General features: G+C 49.2%; 1 protein-coding gene across 8 annotated transcripts in view; it reads right to left on the reverse strand.

Annotated features, from left to right (window-relative positions):
* Positions 1–17,990, reverse strand: part of RNF213 (ring finger protein 213) — a 111,863-nt gene that overhangs the window by 81,292 nt on the left and 12,581 nt on the right. For 6 of the 8 annotated variants that reach the window (XM_029212153.1, XM_029212154.1, XM_029212155.1 and 3 more), the window contains 6 exons: positions 15,305–15,454; positions 5,595–6,119; positions 5,193–5,315; positions 4,432–4,607; positions 3,721–3,879; positions 3,185–3,387 (listed from right to left, as the gene is read on the reverse strand). In XM_029212153.1, the coding sequence (XP_029067986.1) occupies positions 3,185–3,387; positions 3,721–3,879; positions 4,432–4,607; positions 5,193–5,315; positions 5,595–6,119; positions 15,305–15,454 (1,336 nt within the window). The remainder of the gene's footprint in view (positions 1–3,184; positions 3,388–3,720; positions 3,880–4,431; positions 4,608–5,192; positions 5,316–5,594; positions 6,120–15,304; positions 15,455–17,990) is intronic. The other 2 variants (XM_029212157.1, XM_029212159.1) reach the window with 1 other exon arrangement.

The following is a 17,990-nucleotide window of genomic DNA, read 5'->3' on the forward strand; positions in this document are numbered from 1 at the left end:
ACCAATGAGAGCACTCACAGGAGGCTTAGAAGGAGGGAGAGGGGAGGGAAGTCATCTCTCTCTCTGTTTATTGGGACTGATGAAAACTACATTTATTTAAGATAAACCACCACCACACCAAATAAAACAAAGCACAAAACTTCTCTCAATCAACAAGAGTGCCTTCCAGACACTCCTCCCAAATCACCTGCATTGATGATGTCAGGGTCTGGGGCACTTCCCCACCTGGGCTCAAGTAGTGACCTCCAGACCCTCGGAAGCCAACAAAGGCCCTCCCTGGCACTCCCATTAGGCCTTCCATTGGTAACTATGACTGACCTCCTTACTGCTTAAAACTCCTGATTTAACCCAACTCACCAGGGTACCATCTCCCAGGGAGCTCCAATGTCAACCTACCAACAGGGCCTCTAAATAGAACGGCCCACACCAAGAAGTAGGCAGTTTAAGTGCCCGTGCAACAATAAGGAAAAAGCTTTAACATTCATTTTTTTAAAAAGCTTGCAAAGTATAATTATTGAAAAACACTAGAACAATATCACGATTAAGAAAAAAGCATCTGAAAATAATCTGGCAATTCTGAGTTACTCTACAACCTAAAAATCTGTTTAATGATAAACAGCTCATACAACTCAATATCAAAAGACAAACAACCCAATCAAAAAATGGGCAGAAGACCTAAACAGACATTTATCCAAAGAAGACATACAGATGGCCAACAGGCACATGAAAAGATGCTCAACAGCACTAATTATTAGAGAAATGCAAATCGAAACCACAATAAGGTATCACCTCACACTGGTCAGAATGGCCATCATCAAAAAGCCTACAAATAAATGCTGGAGAGGGTGTAGAGAAAAGGGAACCCTCCTACACTGCTGATGGGAATGTAAATTGGTACAGCCACTATGGAAAACGGTATGGAGGATCCTTAAAAAATTAAAAATAGAGCTACCGTATGATCCAGCAATCCCACTCCTGGGCACATATCCAGAAAAGATGAAAACTCTATTTCGAAAAGATACATGCACACCAATGTTCACTGCAGCATTATTTACAATAGCCAAGACATGAAAGTAACCTAAGTGTCCATCAACAGATGAATGGATAAAGAAAACATTATATATGTGTGTGTGTGTGTGTGTGTGTGTGTGTGTGAGAGATGGAATATTACTCGGCCATTAAAAAAGAACGAAATATTGCCATAGGCAGCAAGTGGATGGACCTAGAGATTATCATATTAAGTGAAGTAAGTCAGACAGAGAAAGAAGAATATTATACGATATCACTTGTATGTGGAATCGAAAAGATAATACAAATGAATTTATTTACAAAACAGAAACAGACTCACAGACAAAGTAAACAAACATGGTTACCAAAGGAGAAAGTGAGGGGGAAAAGGATAAGTTAGGAGTATAGGATTAAGAGATATACACTACTGCATATAAAATAGATAAGCAACAAGGATTTACTGTACAGCACAGGAAACTATATTCAATATCTTATAATAAGCTATAATGGAAAATAATCTGAAAATATATATATGTATATATAACTGAATCACTTTGCTGTACACCTGAAACTAACACAACAACTAACTATACTTCAATGAAAGAGAGAGAGAGAGACAGAGAGAGAGAGAGAAAGAAAGGAAGGAAGGAAGGAAGGAAGGAAGGGAAAGAAAATCTTTTTAATGGACTTTAAAATGATTGTCTCTGTGTTGAAAAGCGCATCTCTATCTGGTTTGACAGCTTAAGTACCAGGACCCAGCCAGATAAAATCTGAAGTGACTAAGGCAGTGCTTCTTAAATAAGAGCAAATGGGACCTGCTATCCCAAATCACTACCACCTCCTCCGGCAAGATTAGATCAGCATCAGCTCTTGTCTGATGAGGGGTCACCTCAAGCATGGAAACAGCCAGTTTGGATCATCCAGCAAGTACAGGGAAAAACCAGAAAGTACCGCAGGGCTCTGTTCTTTGGTCAGCCCATGCAGAATAGAGTCTTTTGGAGGTGATAGAGTCAACACTTGGGCACATTTAAGAAGAGAGCATGACTCTAGTTTCTTCTCTGTCTCTTTGGGCCAGTTCAAAATGACCAAGCACCTGCCCCACTGACTTCAATCGCTGTCAGCCCAACAGAGGTCCCAGCCACGGGCAGCATCAACTGCAAAGACCCCTCCAGATGATTCCAAAGCCCAGCCAGCAAATCACTCCCAGCTTTCAGGCCTTCCTAGCTGAGGTCCCAGAGCTCAGAGAGCAGAAACCAGCCAGCCCTGCTGTGCTCCATCCAAACTCCTAAGCCACACAAGTCATGAGTATAATTAAAAAAATAAATAAATAAACAAAGCACCTGGTCTTGGTGACAGACTGGAACATCTCTCTCAAAAGCTGACAGATGGATCTTTTTAAACAAGGACTTTAATATTAAACAGGCTTTATCTAATAGATATACATACAGCTTTTGAGTCACAAAATTGATTATCCATTCTTTCTGAGCATACATGGAATATTTATGACAGACCAAGAAGTCAGCCACAAAGAAGATCTAAGCAAGTTCCTAAAAGTAGAACCCATATAGACTCTCTATATAGAACACATGCACATGTACACACACACACAAATACACACGCACACTGGACACACACACAAACACCACACACACTGAATACAGCGAGTAGAAAACAGAGCACAGAAAAAAGAATTAGATAACAGACAAGAGAAAGAAAGAGAAACAATAAAGTGAAAAAAAGAAAATAGAAGAGTGACACTTACGACAGACAGCAGGGGGCAGTGGATCCAGCCCTTGATGGCTTCTGCTGGATGTCTTATTCACAGTCGCCATTTGGAAATCTGGGAAGGGCTTGTGGTCCTGGCAGCCCTGTTTCCCTTGCCCTTGCCCCTGCTCACTGCTGCCCCTCTAGGCCCCAGTCCCTTTACTTCCCAGCGGCTCTATCTTCTCTCCTTTCCCTTAGTAAAAATCCTTTCCCTTGTTTACTCTTGTGAGTGGTTAAGCCAACCTGATCAGAAACATGTTTCCAAGCTCAGGTTTATGAAACATAGAGCTGGGGGGTAGGGCAGAGCCAATGCCAAGCAAAGAGGACCCACACGGGCCAAGGAAAGCCTTTGATCCCCAGGAGTAACGTCCAGCCTTCTGAGCTCCGATCAGGAGCCCAGCCTGAGGCTTACCTCCCGAGCCCAGAAGGGAAGATTTCACATGGAGACAGCGGTTCACGTGCTCGCCTTCCTTCTGCTGACATTTGTAGATGAACTCATACTCCACAGGGCCCTTGCCTCGCCAGAGGACGTACTTGTATGGAATGGGCTTATCCAGGTGCTGCTTAGAAATGATGGTGCTGCCTTCAACGAGGGACCCGTTCTCATGTAGGTCTCTGTGAATAAACAGGACACCAGCCTGTTATCCAAAAATCCTCTTCCAGAAATCTTCATTCTTCTCAAACACAGCACGGAGTGCAGACCCAGAGCTATAAATCGATGCTGACCAAGAGGACGTTTCCGGGACAAGGCATGGTTTTCATGCAGAGACAGAAAACGGGCCAAGGTGAAGTATGACAAAGAGGTGCATTATAGGGAAGAGTTGTTTGAAATATTCATCTTCCCAAAGTTCTAAGGATTAATCAACTTGATAAAAATTATGATTTCAATATATTTCAAAGACTGGATGTTCTGTACATTTCCTTACAGGCCTACTGGGATATACTCACTTGGTGTAGTACATCTCGCAGACATCATGATTCCATCCGGGCTTCCCAAATTCTTCTCCGCCCCTGACAAACACTTTGTGTTGCCTGGGGTTGAACTGGAAATGTTCTGAAATGATTGCATGGAAGTACACCGTGATTCCTTCCAAGGAGCTCAGTGGGCTGGGGGAAAGCCACGGAGGAAAACACCGGTTATACCTGGATCAGTCTACCTCTCTGCACACACACACAGGCACACGTGTGCACACAGGATCCTTGTTTCTTGGCTGTGCACTAAGACACACCCCAACAAAGTGCAAGAGCGTCCACACTTCAGACAGGCTGTCTGCTGTGTGGGTGCCCTCGGCTCTCCCTCTACAGTGGAGGAGGACAGTGGGCGTGGTGGGGGGGGTGTGATCTCTGCCCAGCTCCGAGGGGCTGAGGGCTGTGGCAGGAGGGGGTGGCTGAGTACTCTGGGACGTGACAGCCTCTCTCCTGACTTCTGTAAGGCCCGTGCTGCCTCAGGGACCCCAGGGACCATATTACAGAGCATTTCACCTGAGCAAGGAATTGGGACAGGTGCCCCTCCACTGCCTACCTCCTGAGTGTTCCCCTTTCCCCCAAGACTCAACAAGAGGGCAAGGTGGGAATCTCCTCTGGGGTGACATGGCCCCTTCCAGCCCCCGCTCAGGGTGGGGACCAGGCCTGTGCCGTCCCGAGCCGGGTCACACCCACCACTCCTTAGCTCTGTGTGCGCTCTCCCTCTGGCTCCTTTGCTCCCTCTCATTTTTCACAGTGGCTGCATTATTTCTGTTATTCCCCTCTGGCTTCTTCGGGTCCTTCGGCTTGGCCTTCTCATTTTCACCTGCTTTTCCTCCAGAAACACCCATCTGGTCCTTGGTTGCAGCTTCCTGGAACAAGCACCCAAACCCCAATCTTGATGACCAGCCTCCACGTTTGCCCCCAACAGGGAATGCTTCTCATAGCCGCCAGAGTGGTCACATTCCTTCCCTGCTCAGAACCTTTGAATGCCTTCTGGTCCACCTACCACAGCCTCCCAGGACTCCTCTCTGCACCGTTGTCAACGGCCCCTCTTTCCTGCTGCTCCCTGAACAGGTCCACCACACTCTACCTGGGGGCCTTTGCACGTCCCCAGACAGCCATGCGACTCGCCTGTCACTCTTTCAGATCTCCTTGGAAGGCCTTGCCTGGCACCCACCTCCAACACCCCAGCCCCTCGCCCTACTTCTCTCCGCGGCACTTCTCACAGCCTGACTTCACTTTCTCTTTCTCCCCACTGGAATGTGAGCTCCAAAAGGCAGGAGCTGGTCTCATTTCAAATGTTAGGCTGCACCCCCAGCACCTAACACATATTCACCAAATGATTAAATTGAGCTGTGGAAGGAACGGGGCCAAAAGGAGCAGTCCATGGGACAGACAGCAAGGACGGGGACGGCTTCCTGGAAAGCCGACCAGGTCGGAACGAGACGCTTTACCTGGTGGTTGTCTCGGGAAGCAGGGACACTTGTGGGAGGCTGTTTCATTTTCTCAGTCTGATTTTTAACTTCTTTCCCAACTCTTTTCCCTGCACCAGCTGGCTCAGCTGCAGCAACACTTGCCTGGAAGAAATAAAGACCCCAAAACATCAGGGCCAACAGAACAAAATGGACAGGGAAACTCTGACTCAGTGGCATAAGGGTAAGTATATGCCACCAGCCCAGTGACAGGGGTCAGCAGCTCGGGGTGGAAGGGCAGCCCCTTCCACAGCCCCCCTTCCCAGGGAGCAAGTGCCAGTGGACACCCTTCCCAGACAGTGAAGTACTGTCAGAACCGCACTGCACAGCAAGGTGTCGAGACATAGCAGGCCAACCCTGGTCGTCACTCCCCTAACAACTCACCCCAGAGGCAGGGGCCCTGGCCTGCTGCCCAGTGGCCCACGGCTCTTTCCCGGGCCTGGAGTGGTCCCCCTTTGGCTCAGGCAGTGGGAGCTCCTGAATAGCATCTCTCTCCCTAGGAGGGCCTTCACTGGCAGAAGTGGGGAGGCCTTTGCCCTTGGAGGGGTTCGGGGAGTGGTGGTCCTTCCCTTCCGGGAAGCCTCCTTCCAGAGTCTGGTCCTGGGGTACAGGGCTGCTCAGAGACTCGGTGTCCGTAGCTGCTTCTACTCCTCTTGCAACCTGGCCCTGCAGAGGGCGGCCCACAGCCTCCAGCGGCGTCTTGCCCACACTTGGGGGCTGGCTTGTCTGGTGGGTGGGACCACCCTGCTGAGCTGGGCTTTGGGGTGGGGCTGTGTCCAGGAGCTCCGGGTTTGCAAGCGAACTCAGACTACAGGGGCCCAAGAGGGATGAGGACAAGGGATCCAACTCTGCAGACGTGGAAGCATTCTGATTCCTTTTCTTCCTTTTTCTCCTTTTTCTCCCTTTCCTCTAAACAGAAAAAGAGACACTCATGTTATTTCTCAGGTTTACTATACTCTCACCAATGTTTTCCTCCAATTTCCTTTCAATTTCTGAAGTACGTCAAGTGTAGCTCGACCAAACCACCTTACATCTGTTAAATCTACCATTTCTTTACCTTGGAAAGAATGAAATTGAGACACAAAGTGAATGGGAGTGGTGAACAGAGGGGAGGGACAAGTGGGGAGCAGTGATGGTCACATGCTTCATTCTGTCCAATCCAAGCTGAGACCCTCACATGGAATTCCTTCCCATGGGACATCCTTTAAGGATGGCTTTCAAATGTTAGAAAGCAGGTACAGTCCCCACACATTATACTCCATATACGTATTATGTACAAAATAGAGACGGAAAAATGAACAGAAGTCTAAGTAGTTCCTTCCTGCACCTGCACGGGCAAGTTACGCCTCTGCCTGAGATCCTTGCTCAAAGGGAAGAATCCTCAACTTCAGAATCAGAGATGGAGCCTGTGAGAAGCAGGTGTGGCAGGACCCTTTGAGGACCCCATGGGGCTGGATGCCCTGCACGCTTGGGGATCCTGCTCTGGAGCAAGTATTCATTGGTTCATTAAGTGCTAGTAATCATGCCTGGGCTGAGTCCCCGGGAGAGGGAGACGGAAGGCCTCGGGGTTTCTCTGCACGTGGAGTCGGGCAGCCTTGCTCTGGGTCAGCTTCCAGATTTTCTCCAAGAATCCTGACCAAACTTCGTGCCCACCCGCTTGAAACAAGCAACACGACACACAGGCCACCCTGGATGGCAATTTCCCAGCCTGACACTGACCCCTGCTAACATCGCAGTAGAAAGAGGCTTAAGAAAGGTCATTCGAGGCAGTCACTTCCCCAGCTTCCAGGGCGTACAGATCTCTGAAGATTTTGCCAACATACTGATGGTGACTCAGCACGTCTGGAGGACCCAAGGTTCTACATTTCCATGGTGCTGCTGCCAGACCAGGCCTGCTCTGTGAGCACGAGAACCAAGCAGCTCCCTACCCCAGGCGCCCGACTGATCTGACTGGCCTAGGGGCACGGGCACCAGCATCTCCATTAGCTTTCCTGGTGGTCCTGACATGAAACCTCACTGGGAACCACAGGTCAGACCAGCAGAAAGCTGTGTGTGGACCCCACAGCCCCAAGCCCTTTGCAGAATCTCCTCCTTTTTCAGCGTGAGGCTGGCTTAAATCAAGTCGCTTAGTTCTACACTGATTTACCAAGGAACCTGGAACGTTGTCCTAAGTGCATGGAACAAGAAAGTAAGACACGTTCCTCCCCTATGCAGCTGATGGTTTAGGAGGAGAGAAAGACTAAAAACAAATGGTTTTAGCATGTTGGAAGGACTCGCAGGCTTCCCAGGGAAGAGGCGCAGGTTGAGTCTGAAAGCCACCAAAGGCCGAGGAGCCAGTTTCATCCATTCGGCAAAGATTCCCGGGTCCTACACGTCTGAAGGTGGCCAAAGCCACAGGCTGCCTCATGTGCTGACTTGCCCATCCAGAATCAAAGCGTACGTGTGGCCGGAAGACCCTGCAGGACTGGCCCTCACTGCCTGCTAACCTCATCCCCTGGCCTCCAGTATTAATCCTGTTTTTTACTTTCTTTATTTCAGGATGCTCTGGCATTTGCGGGGGCCTTGCTAATCCTGGAGAGACTGCCCCTCCCAGGGCTAGCTAATTCCCAGAGAGAGGGATCTCTCTGAGCAGATGAAAGATCTGAGCAGATCTTTCATCTGCAAACCAACTAACACGGAGCCCTGCCGCCCACCTCCTTTATCAAACTCTCCCTCCAAGCCAACATTCCCTGCCCTAAATCACCGCAGGGCCAAGTACAGGACAGCTAGACAACCCTATAACCCAGAGCCCACAAAGAGCATTCAAACCAGCCAAACCTAAACCTGCTCGAACCTGCCTGCCTTTCCCCACAAGGCAGACTCTGGGCCACGTTCTCCCCTTGCTCCTTCTCCCTCCCGTGGGGCCCTGTGGACGTGGCCCCCCTCCTGGAATCCGTTAAGTACCACTGACCTCTCGTGTCATCACCAGTTATACGAGCAGGGCGCCTCCTGCCTCAGGTTTTGTCTTTCCCCAGACACCTCCTTCACTTCGTCCTTTGCCCCACACCCCTCAGCAGACCACCCAGACACCCTCAGTAGGAAAGCAAACCTTCACAGCCCCGCATCTGCTTTATTTCCCTCCTTAGCCACTGTCAACTAAATATGTCTTTATTTTCTCTCCCCTCCAGGAAGGAAGTCCTTGTTTTCTTCACTGCTGCCTCCACAGTGTCCAGAACAATCCTTGACCCCCTATAGGTGCCTAATCACTTCTGTCTCATTAAATAAATTCCTTGGAAAGTCCCGTGTTTCCCTGTAGCACCAGCACGTTTCCTCTCTCCCTGGGACCCCACACCCCTCAGTCGGCTCTGTGATCAGATTCAAGAACAAAAGGTTTTGACTTCTGATTTCCAATTTGCCCTTCTCCCCTTTACCTTGCTTTCTCCTTTTCTTATCCTTATTTAACTGTTCTTTATATAAGCGTCTTCAAAACCCTTAGAATAAGATTTAGATTTTGCACAGGTGACTTAGAGTTCTCTCAACACACGTCTACGGGGGCACGTGAGTGCCCGGCCCCCTCATGGGTCTATAGACAGGACTGGGATGTTGGCAGATCTCAGGCTGCTGGCACGCCTGCCATATAGCAAGGCTCGAGGCTAAAGTCTAAAATTTTCCTTGACAAAAATCAAGTTTATATGTATGATACTTGTTACAAATTTATGTATTCCTAATTCTTGCGGTCTGTCATTTTGACCACATTAGTCAGGAATATGCACACTAAAACTAAACACTGCTGATTGGGAATGCATGCACAGACCTGGGTCACAACCTCTGGATGTTGGCAGCGGATGGGGGCGGTTGGGAGGAGACCCCAATAGTTGCCCATGTTTACAATGGATGGTAGGGGGTGAGTATTCACTTCGTTAATCCTGCATTTATGTTATACATACCCTTTATAGTGGGCATAATATTTAATTAAAACATTTTTTAAATGAAGAGTTTATTGACTTGGAAGGGATGCTACCGAGCTTTCTGGGGGACTGCAATGTCCTGTCTCTGGATCTGGTGGGGGTGACGAAGCTGTACACACAGCAGAACATCTAGGGGGCTCCGCCCTGAAGACCTGTGCATTTCACTCAATACCAATTATACCTCAGTTCAAAAGCTATGCTGCGGGAGGTTCCCTGGTGATACAGTGGTTAAGAAATCTGCCTGCCAATGCAGGGGACATAGGTTCAAGCCCTGGTCGGGGAAGATCCCACATGCCGTGGAGCAACTAAGCCCATGGGCCACAACTACTGAAGCCTGCGTGCCTAGAGACCATGCTCCACAATAAGAGAAGCACTACAAGGAGAAGACCGTGCACCGCAACAAAGAGTAGCCCCCGCTCACCACAACTAGAGAAAGCCCGCGCGCAGCAACAATGCAGCCATAAATAAATATATAAAAAAAGAATGTACAACATTATAAAAAAAAAAAAGCTACACTGCGCCAGCTCTATATGCATACATAAAGGCTATTCCTATTCCTGCCCAAAGAGAATTAATTAGAAAAAAACAACAGTTTGCTACTTCTTGAGGGTGGGGGGGGGTTGGTCAGAATACACCTCTGATTTTTTAATGAGCATCAGTTTGTTTTTCCATCAAAAGAACAAAGGCCTCCCATACAGGGAGAGCAGAGAGGAGACCCCAGTCTGGGGGAAGGCAGGCCAGCCTCATTCACTCACCTGAGTGCTGGGTCAGGAGCACACAGAAGGGTGGTGCTGCGGACCCTGAAATGGTACCTATAGCAGGATGCGGGGGTGACAGGTGGGAACACTGACTTGTTGGACAGAAAGTCAGTGAAGCCGCTTGACAAAAGCTGACGTGTTGGAGGCTAAATGGGCCCACTAGCTCTGCCCCAATTCCCAGGGGTCCTCTGCCTTCACCTGCACTGATAGTGACAGGGAGAGAGTAGAATAATTAAAGTTAGTTTAGAAATCCCACTAGGGCATTAAAGACAGAAAAGGAATTTTAAGGGAGCTTAGGAAGCTGTTGCAGGCCAATGACCACTCAAGAAAAGAATCCAGCAACCTAGCAATAATCTGCGCTACCTTGAAGGAAAACCAGGCGCATCCAAGCCCCAGGCACACTCAAGCCCCAGGTCCTGATAGTTAAAGCACAAGACAATAGACACGGGGTCTTGGTCTTGTTACTTGAAGTCAGGGAGTTAATGGTCCCCAAAGAGTAGCATTTCTGAATGTAGTCAAGACGGGAGCATAGGTGAGGGGGGGAAAGAAACTAGGTGAAAGAGGACACTATACTGAAACCTTAGATGAATTACAATATTTTAGTGTATGTTACCATCCTTTTGCTAACACATATATGATTTAAATAGTGCCATGATTGTCCCTGTTAGACCATATATAGGGTCAAAGGAGGAACTAATGATGTAAGCCTTGATGTCTACCCAAAAATGAGGAAGAAGGTGGTCTTCTCCCCTCCCCACTTTTTCTCCGGTTATAAAAATGTAGCCCTCTTTGTTCTTGGGGCTGCACTCCCTTGCCTGCCCACTTGTATCTGTCACAAGTGTCCTATGCTAACAAACTCACTCTTTGTCTATCGCTTTGCCTCATGCTGAATTATCTCTGTGATGAGACAAAAGAACCTGAGTTTCATTAAGCCCCAAGACCAGGTGAGCAGTTTCAATTAAAAGACAGTGGGTTCGAGTCCCCTCCTAAGTCAGGGATCATGGGTTCAAGGCCCAATCTGAGGTGCAGCTGGGTTCGAGTCCAATCCGAGGAGTGTGGTTTCAACAGCAAGTGCTTTGCCAATTCAGGGAGGACGGCAGGGCTGAGGAGAGTGTCACCTTTCCACCTGGCACCTGATCAAGCACTTTCTTCTAGTAAACAGGCACTGCCCAAGCTCCCGCTCTGCAGCCTTCCTTCCCACCGTCTCCAGACCCAAGTAACCTTTCTCAGCTTCAGTTTCCACTTTTGTAGAACTGGGATGACACACGTGGGCGGTGCTTTAGTGGGGGGAGTGGGGTGGGGGGTCTGTCTACAAACATAAGGTGGGCTTTGCAGAATCAGCAAGAGAAAAGAAACTGGGATGAGAACTAGAAATCAGGTTGACCCCCAGCCTGACCTATCCCAACCAGTGGTATCATTAGGACCAGGGCTGGCCTCTCAATTAGACGCTAGCCAACTGCAAAAGGGAACTAAGACTCCATAGTAGGGAGTGCCGAGGAGGAAGTGAGGGTCCATCAGGAAAAAGTCCAACAAGAATCTCTACTAAGGGAACAACACGATTCCTGGATGTGCTGAGGAAGCCTGACTGGACCAGTTCTGGAGCCTTGGAGAGGTGCTTGGACCATCCCTGTACCGCCATCTGCCTGGCGTCCTGCTCCCACTCCCCCACTCCAGGAAATGGTCCCCTGAACCTCCCATTCTCAGCCAAGTGGCTCAAGCAGGATTAACTCTACTCCAGCTGCAGGGTCAGCATACCACCCTGGCCACAGTGACTGCTTCAGGGATGGGTATGTATTCCAATCACAGCCACTGAGGTTTGAGGAGAGCTTCCCCTGGGAAAGAGACGCTTCCTCTTCCTTCTCTGGAAGCCCCCGAAGGAGGCATTCTCTTGTCCCCTGAATGATGCAGTGGGAAGTGGATAACTGTGGAAGGGTCCACAGTGATGGAGACTGCTTCTGAGAGGCCAAGGAGCTAACTGACATGAGAAAGGCAGTGCAAAGACACAGAGAGATACCCGGACTTTGGGAATATCATCTAGGTGCCCAGATTAAACCTCGCATGCAGCTAGGTCTACCTGAGGATTTCTCAGTTACATGAGTGACAGATTCCCTTTATTGTATTAATTAACCAGAGCTGGGTTTCAATTATTTGCAACCAAAAGATTTCTAATGGTTAAAATACTCAAACTTCCGAGTAGGGTGTTTCCTTTTTACAGAAGCCCCAGATAAGTCTAGGTAATCATGTTCTAACAGCTTTGGTGCATAAGATGTCAGGCTCTGGTAGATATGCTTGGGCCACAGCATCCTCAGGGCTCCTGTATCATTCATGGCACAGTACAGGAGGATCCCTCTGTGACACATGTGTGACCAGATGCCTTCTGGGCATCACAGAAGTTGGTGGGAGGTTTCTGACCTCATGAACAGGTGCCAGCCGCCCTCCCCAGGGAACATGGGTCAGGTCTGCCTTCTAGAAGGAAGGGCGCTGTCAGCAGGGAAAGAACAAGGAAGCACACACCACAGTGAGCTAGGCGACCCCGCGGAACCAGGAGGGCCTGGGAGGTGCAGCTGTGTAAAGATGGCAGTAAATGCAAGACGGACCCCTGGAGGGACGTGACCCAGTTCCTGGAAGACAACCATTGGGAGAAAGGGTGACACGATAACAGCCCATCACACGGACCCCAGACCACACCCCAGCCCCCAAGAGCAGACTGGTGGATGTCACCACACCTGTGGTGGCAGCCACCAGCCCAAACCCTCTTTTTAATATAACCAAAACCCTGGAATCTAAAAACATGATACCAATGAACTTATTTACAAAACAGAAATAGACTCACAGACATAAAAACAAATATGGTTATCAAAAGGGAAATGTGGGGGAGGGATAAATTAGGAATTTGGGATTAACAGATACACACTACTATATATAAAATAGATAAACAACAAGGACCTATTATACAGCAAAGGGAATATAGTCAATACCTTGTAATAACCTATAATGGAAAAGATTCTTAAAAAGAATCTATATATGTAATATATACATAACTGAATCACTTTGCTGTACACCTGAAACACTGCAAATCAACTATACTTCAATTTGAAAAATAACAATAAAATATGTAAATAAATAAAACCAAACCCCACCCATCTGAGAGGCAACAGGGCAGCCTCTGGGCGGTGGGCATGTGCTCTCCTCTGATCACCCCTCCAGGAGAACTATCCCACATTTGCTGCCCACTTATCTCTTTCTCCTGGGAACTGCCTTTTATGTCCTTCACCCATTGTTCTGTTAGTGCGTGGATGTCTTATTTCTTTGAGAGAATTGATTAGGTATTCCAGTCATGAACCCTTTGTCACATGTTGCAAATGTTTTCTAGCCATCTGCTTTTCCACGTTATTGCTGAATGGTCCCCTCTAACTCAGAATCTGGAATATTTTTGTGCCCCTATCAGCATTTAAGGGGTTGTTTTGGTGAGCCTTAGGAATATCTATATAATTTTATAAATAGTCACCTATATTTACAAGAACTTTTAGGGTGTATTTTACTTTAACATGGTCAACCAAGCTGGCATATATTTTAGTGTTTAGTATGAGTAAAGAACCGTTTTTTCCAAATGGTGAGCCACGGTTCAAACACCCCTTACTTAACACAACTTTACTCTCTGATACATGATGCCACCTTTATCACGTACTCAACTGCCATAAATGCTCACATCTGCGTCTGGATGTTCTACGTCAACCCTCCCTGATGGGTCTCTGTTACTCCATTAGGATGTTATGTTGCTATGTTTATAGCTTATGATACATTTTGATGTCAAATCTCCCATTTATTGTTCTACTTTTCTACATTCTTCATAGGAACTCTTGCCAATTTATACTCTAGATGGACTTTAGAGTCTTTTATCTATTTCAAAACAAAAACAAAAACAAAAGCAAAAACAGACCCACTGGGAACAATACTACTTTTACACATTAATTGGCTAATTGGATGTATACATCTGAGGAGAGAACTGACATCTTTACGATATTAAACCTTCCTTCTGGGAAAATCTATTTGCAGTTTGGTTTTCCTGTTTGTGTAGATCATGAAGGGGTTCTCCACCCACCCACCCCCATTTTCTGTTAGTGCTCGCACCCTGATGTCCACTGTATTTACAAGGTGCTTTTTTTTTTTTTTTTTTTTTTTGTGGTACGCGGGCCTCTCACTGTTGTGGCCTCTCCCGTTGCGGAGCACAGGCTCCAGACGCGCAGGCTCAGCGGCCATGGCTCACGGGCCCAGCCGCTCTGCAGCATGTGGGATCCTCCCGGACCGGGGCACGAACCCATGTCCCTTGCATCGGCAGGCGGACTCTCAACCACTGCGCCACCAGGGAAGCCCTACAAGGTGCTTTTGCTTTTTTTGTTTTTGTTTTTGGCTGTGCCACATGGCTTGTGGGATCTTAGTTCCCCAACCAGGGACTGAAGTCCGGCCCCAGGAGGTGAAAGCACCAAGTCCTAACCACTAGATGGCCAGGGAATTCCCAAGGTGCTTCTGTTCTTAACTAACCAACAGACCCAAGCCCAGAGGCAAGACCACACCTGGTTTACATGCTTCCCCCTCACACCGAGCACCCAGTGCCCCACAGGCAGCAGCTGCTCAAATAAACCTTTGTTAAATGAATCAATGGCCATCTTACTCAGGGAAAGTCACCACTCTGTAAAAGACTGACAGTTAAACACCACAAACATCACTCTTCAATGTCTGAAGCCTCATTGCTTTTCCTCATAAGCAAAAATACTTCCATTATATATATTAGCTAGTTTCACTTTTGATATTATTCGTGAAATCTGCAAGACTCACAAATGCCATAGAAAATGAAAGAAGTCAGGATTTGAACTTCCAGAAACCAGAGACTAAATTTAGCGGCTTCCTCTGCACAACCGGGGTTCAGAACACGAGCCCAGAACCTCAGGCGCTGGCAGTTGCAGAGACTGGGGGTTTTCTCTAAGCCCCAGCAGAGGCTCGGCCTTTGACTCCCACCAGACTGGTCCCAGCTCCCACGGAAAACCCAGGCCCCCGCTGCTCTTTTCCATGAAGAGAATCTGTATGGCCTGTGGGGCTTTCGGGGTAAGTTTTCCCAGGAACCAAAGAAGATAGCTGCACAAGAAATTAAAAGATGGATGGAAAAGTGGGGTAGGGCGCCACATACAATAAAGCTGAAATTTAATGTTAGCAGAACATCCTCAGAGTCACAAGAGCTGACACCTAAAGGCATGGCTCCTTCCTAGACCAGCCCAGGTAGGAGTGAAAAGCACCTCCCCACCAGCCATCCTCAGCATCAGAGAAGGTGTGGGGCTCAGTTTCATGCAAGCCTCGGCGGGAGGCATCGTGTGCCACTATTTATGCAAACTACCTGCTCAGAGTCTGAAGAGCACGTGTCAGGGACCTCAAACGGGGTTGCATCCTCTTTTCTTCTTTTGCAGGCAGAGTAACTAGCAGCCTCCAGCTCATCGGATGTGGATGCACCGCCTGCCGCATCTACAAAACCCTCTGACGCAACTTCCTGTTGAAACATGACCCCCTTCAGACAGGACAGGGTGACCACAGGCCCCGCTCCATCAGGACCTAAGGGACCCCTAACTCAGGCCCAGGCAGAGAGATGCTCTCGAGTGAGGACTAAACCAGCCCCCCAGCCCCCGGGGCGTCCAGGCTCAGCAGGCACAGGGTTCCGGGTGTAGGGAACCCAAGAAAGGGTCCTGCAGGTGGCAGGCAGAGCAAATCCATGCAGGCAAGCTGCCCCATGCTAGAGCTGGTGCCTGTAAGCCCTGGCACACCGGACCTCCCATGCAAGCAGGCCCAGGCCCTGGTTCCCTAAGCTCCATCACAATGCCTAGGCCGGTGCTTCCACACAGATGCAGCTGCGGGGACACTCCTGGAGGAGCAGGCAGCCCAGCACCTGAGGCCAGGCCTCGAGGGGGCTCTCGGGGACGGGGGGCACGCAGGGCAGTGCCCAACCCCTCTGGATGGCACACCCCCGGCAGCACAGAGCCAGTCCTGTGCCATTCCCCTTGGGTGCAGGTCAGGGGAGGGTACCTGGGCCTCCCACATGGGGGCCTCATGGCTGGCACTACCCTCAGGGACGGACAAGGGGAAAGACCACGAGCCTCTGACCGAGTGTTGGGGAGGGCAGGCAGTCAGCGTGGAAAGGGAAGGGGAGTTCTCCGAGGGGTACTTGCAAAGGCCCAGTGGGTGAGACGGGTCAGAGCACATGGGTGGCCCAGGCGCAAAGCCCACCCCAGTCAGCGCCAGGTACCCAGGCTGGCTCCATCCCCTCCCAGAAGGAAGCCGACGATGGGGACCGAGGTGACACTGGAAGGAACCACAGGGTCAGTAGGCGCCTTCAACCCAACTCTCTGGGCTCCATCCTGTGCCCCTCTTCCTCACAGGGCGGGGGAAGCTGTCCCAAGGGGAGAAAGAATCCATTTGGAAGCAAGAACCACCAAAGCTGCCCTGTCAGTCAGCACCAAAGGGCCACCACAGGAAGGGCAGGTAGGGACAGGTGCTCCCCACGGCCCGTAACCCCAACACCCCTGCACCCACCGCACGACAGCCGGGTGAAGGGCTCACTCACTCAGCGGCTGGGGATGAGACCAAGTGGTCCGGGTCCTGGTTCTGGCCTTTTCCCTTGGTCCCCCGCATGTCATCCCACCACTGTTAGAACATCACGGCCTCGCCCACAGGCCCTTCCGACCACACACACGCCACTGTCTACTAGGATTATATAAGGTCACTGCAGGGACTGGCAACAGTCACAGAAGCCCTCAGGAGCTAATCACCAGACAACCCCCCAGCGTTCCTGTGTTCACTGCATCTGGCTTCTCCTGTGTGGGTAAGTGTGCATTCAGGCTTTTGTTTTTAAATCCCCTTCTATGACAATATTACACAGTTTTCTTATATCGAGGTGAAGATCATAACATAACCTAAAGTTAACCACTTTAAAGTGCACAACTCAGTGGCATTTAGTACTGTATGACCATCACTTCCATGTAACTCCATCATTCTCGTCCCACCAGGAGGAACCCCGTACCCAGCCCCTGGGTGAGCTCCGGGCACCTGCGTGGCTTTCTCCAGATTCCTCACCAATCCTGGTAGCTGTTTCAAAATCTTATTCCCCAGAGGGACCTTCTTCTCAGGCTTCTCACCCCAGGCTTCCAGCACATCTGCTGGTGACCCCAGCTGGAACCTTCCACCCGGGGTGGGGGGAGCGCAGGTAGCACCTTTCCATCTGCCTTCAGTGCTTTTGAGGAACACCCTCCGCACAGCTGCTTTTCCACCCTTAGAGAGTTAATTCCGAGTCAGGTGTAAAAAAGGCAAGTGCCCTGTGTTATTCCTTCTGGGAACTCCCAGACAGGTCACAACATACTTCCTTGGGGACAGGTCTGCTCGGCCCCCTCCGGAACGGGGAGCCCACAGCAGAACATCAGAACGAGGCTGTCATCCTCAGACCACCAGCACGCAGGAGAGGAGGGCACGGCTGAGTTAAGGTTGAGCTACGGCACCACAAAGCTCTCCTACCAGGTTAAGCCCCTTTTTCTTGATTCTGCGCTCACTTGGTTACTGCAAACCTCAGACTACTTTCCAGAGTTCCAGTAAAGTTTATTCTTACAGTTCTCACTTACTGGGGTGTTTCTCTGAGGGGACAGGCCCTCGGAGTTCCCTTCTCTGGCATTTTTGCTGATATCACTCTACTATTCATTGTCCTTTATCTTTTTATCTATCCGATTTGATTACAAGAATTCCTTCATATCTTTAATCTTTGACAGAAATAACAGTTGGAAGCCACAGTACTTTCTGCCATAAGGATGATACAAATGACACTCCCCAGGGTGGAATATTCAGGTGGACTCCAACATTTGGCCATAAAACACTAAGGCTGTGATAAAATCTTCAAATGAAATCTCACATGCCTGAGGTTATTTTCTGACAATGACAGTAGAGAAGCAGAAGAGCAGGGGGCACCTGCCTCACAGGGGGTCCCAACACATTACTCTCACCTGCAGGGAGAAAACTGCCCCATCGCTGCAAATGCTGACTTTTAG

This window comes from Monodon monoceros, unplaced genomic scaffold (assembly GCF_005190385.1).
Source record: "Monodon monoceros isolate NGI ecotype Baffin Bay Population unplaced genomic scaffold, NGI_Narwhal_1 Super_Scaffold_9, whole genome shotgun sequence".
Taxonomy (NCBI): Eukaryota; Metazoa; Chordata; class Mammalia; order Artiodactyla; family Monodontidae; genus Monodon; species Monodon monoceros.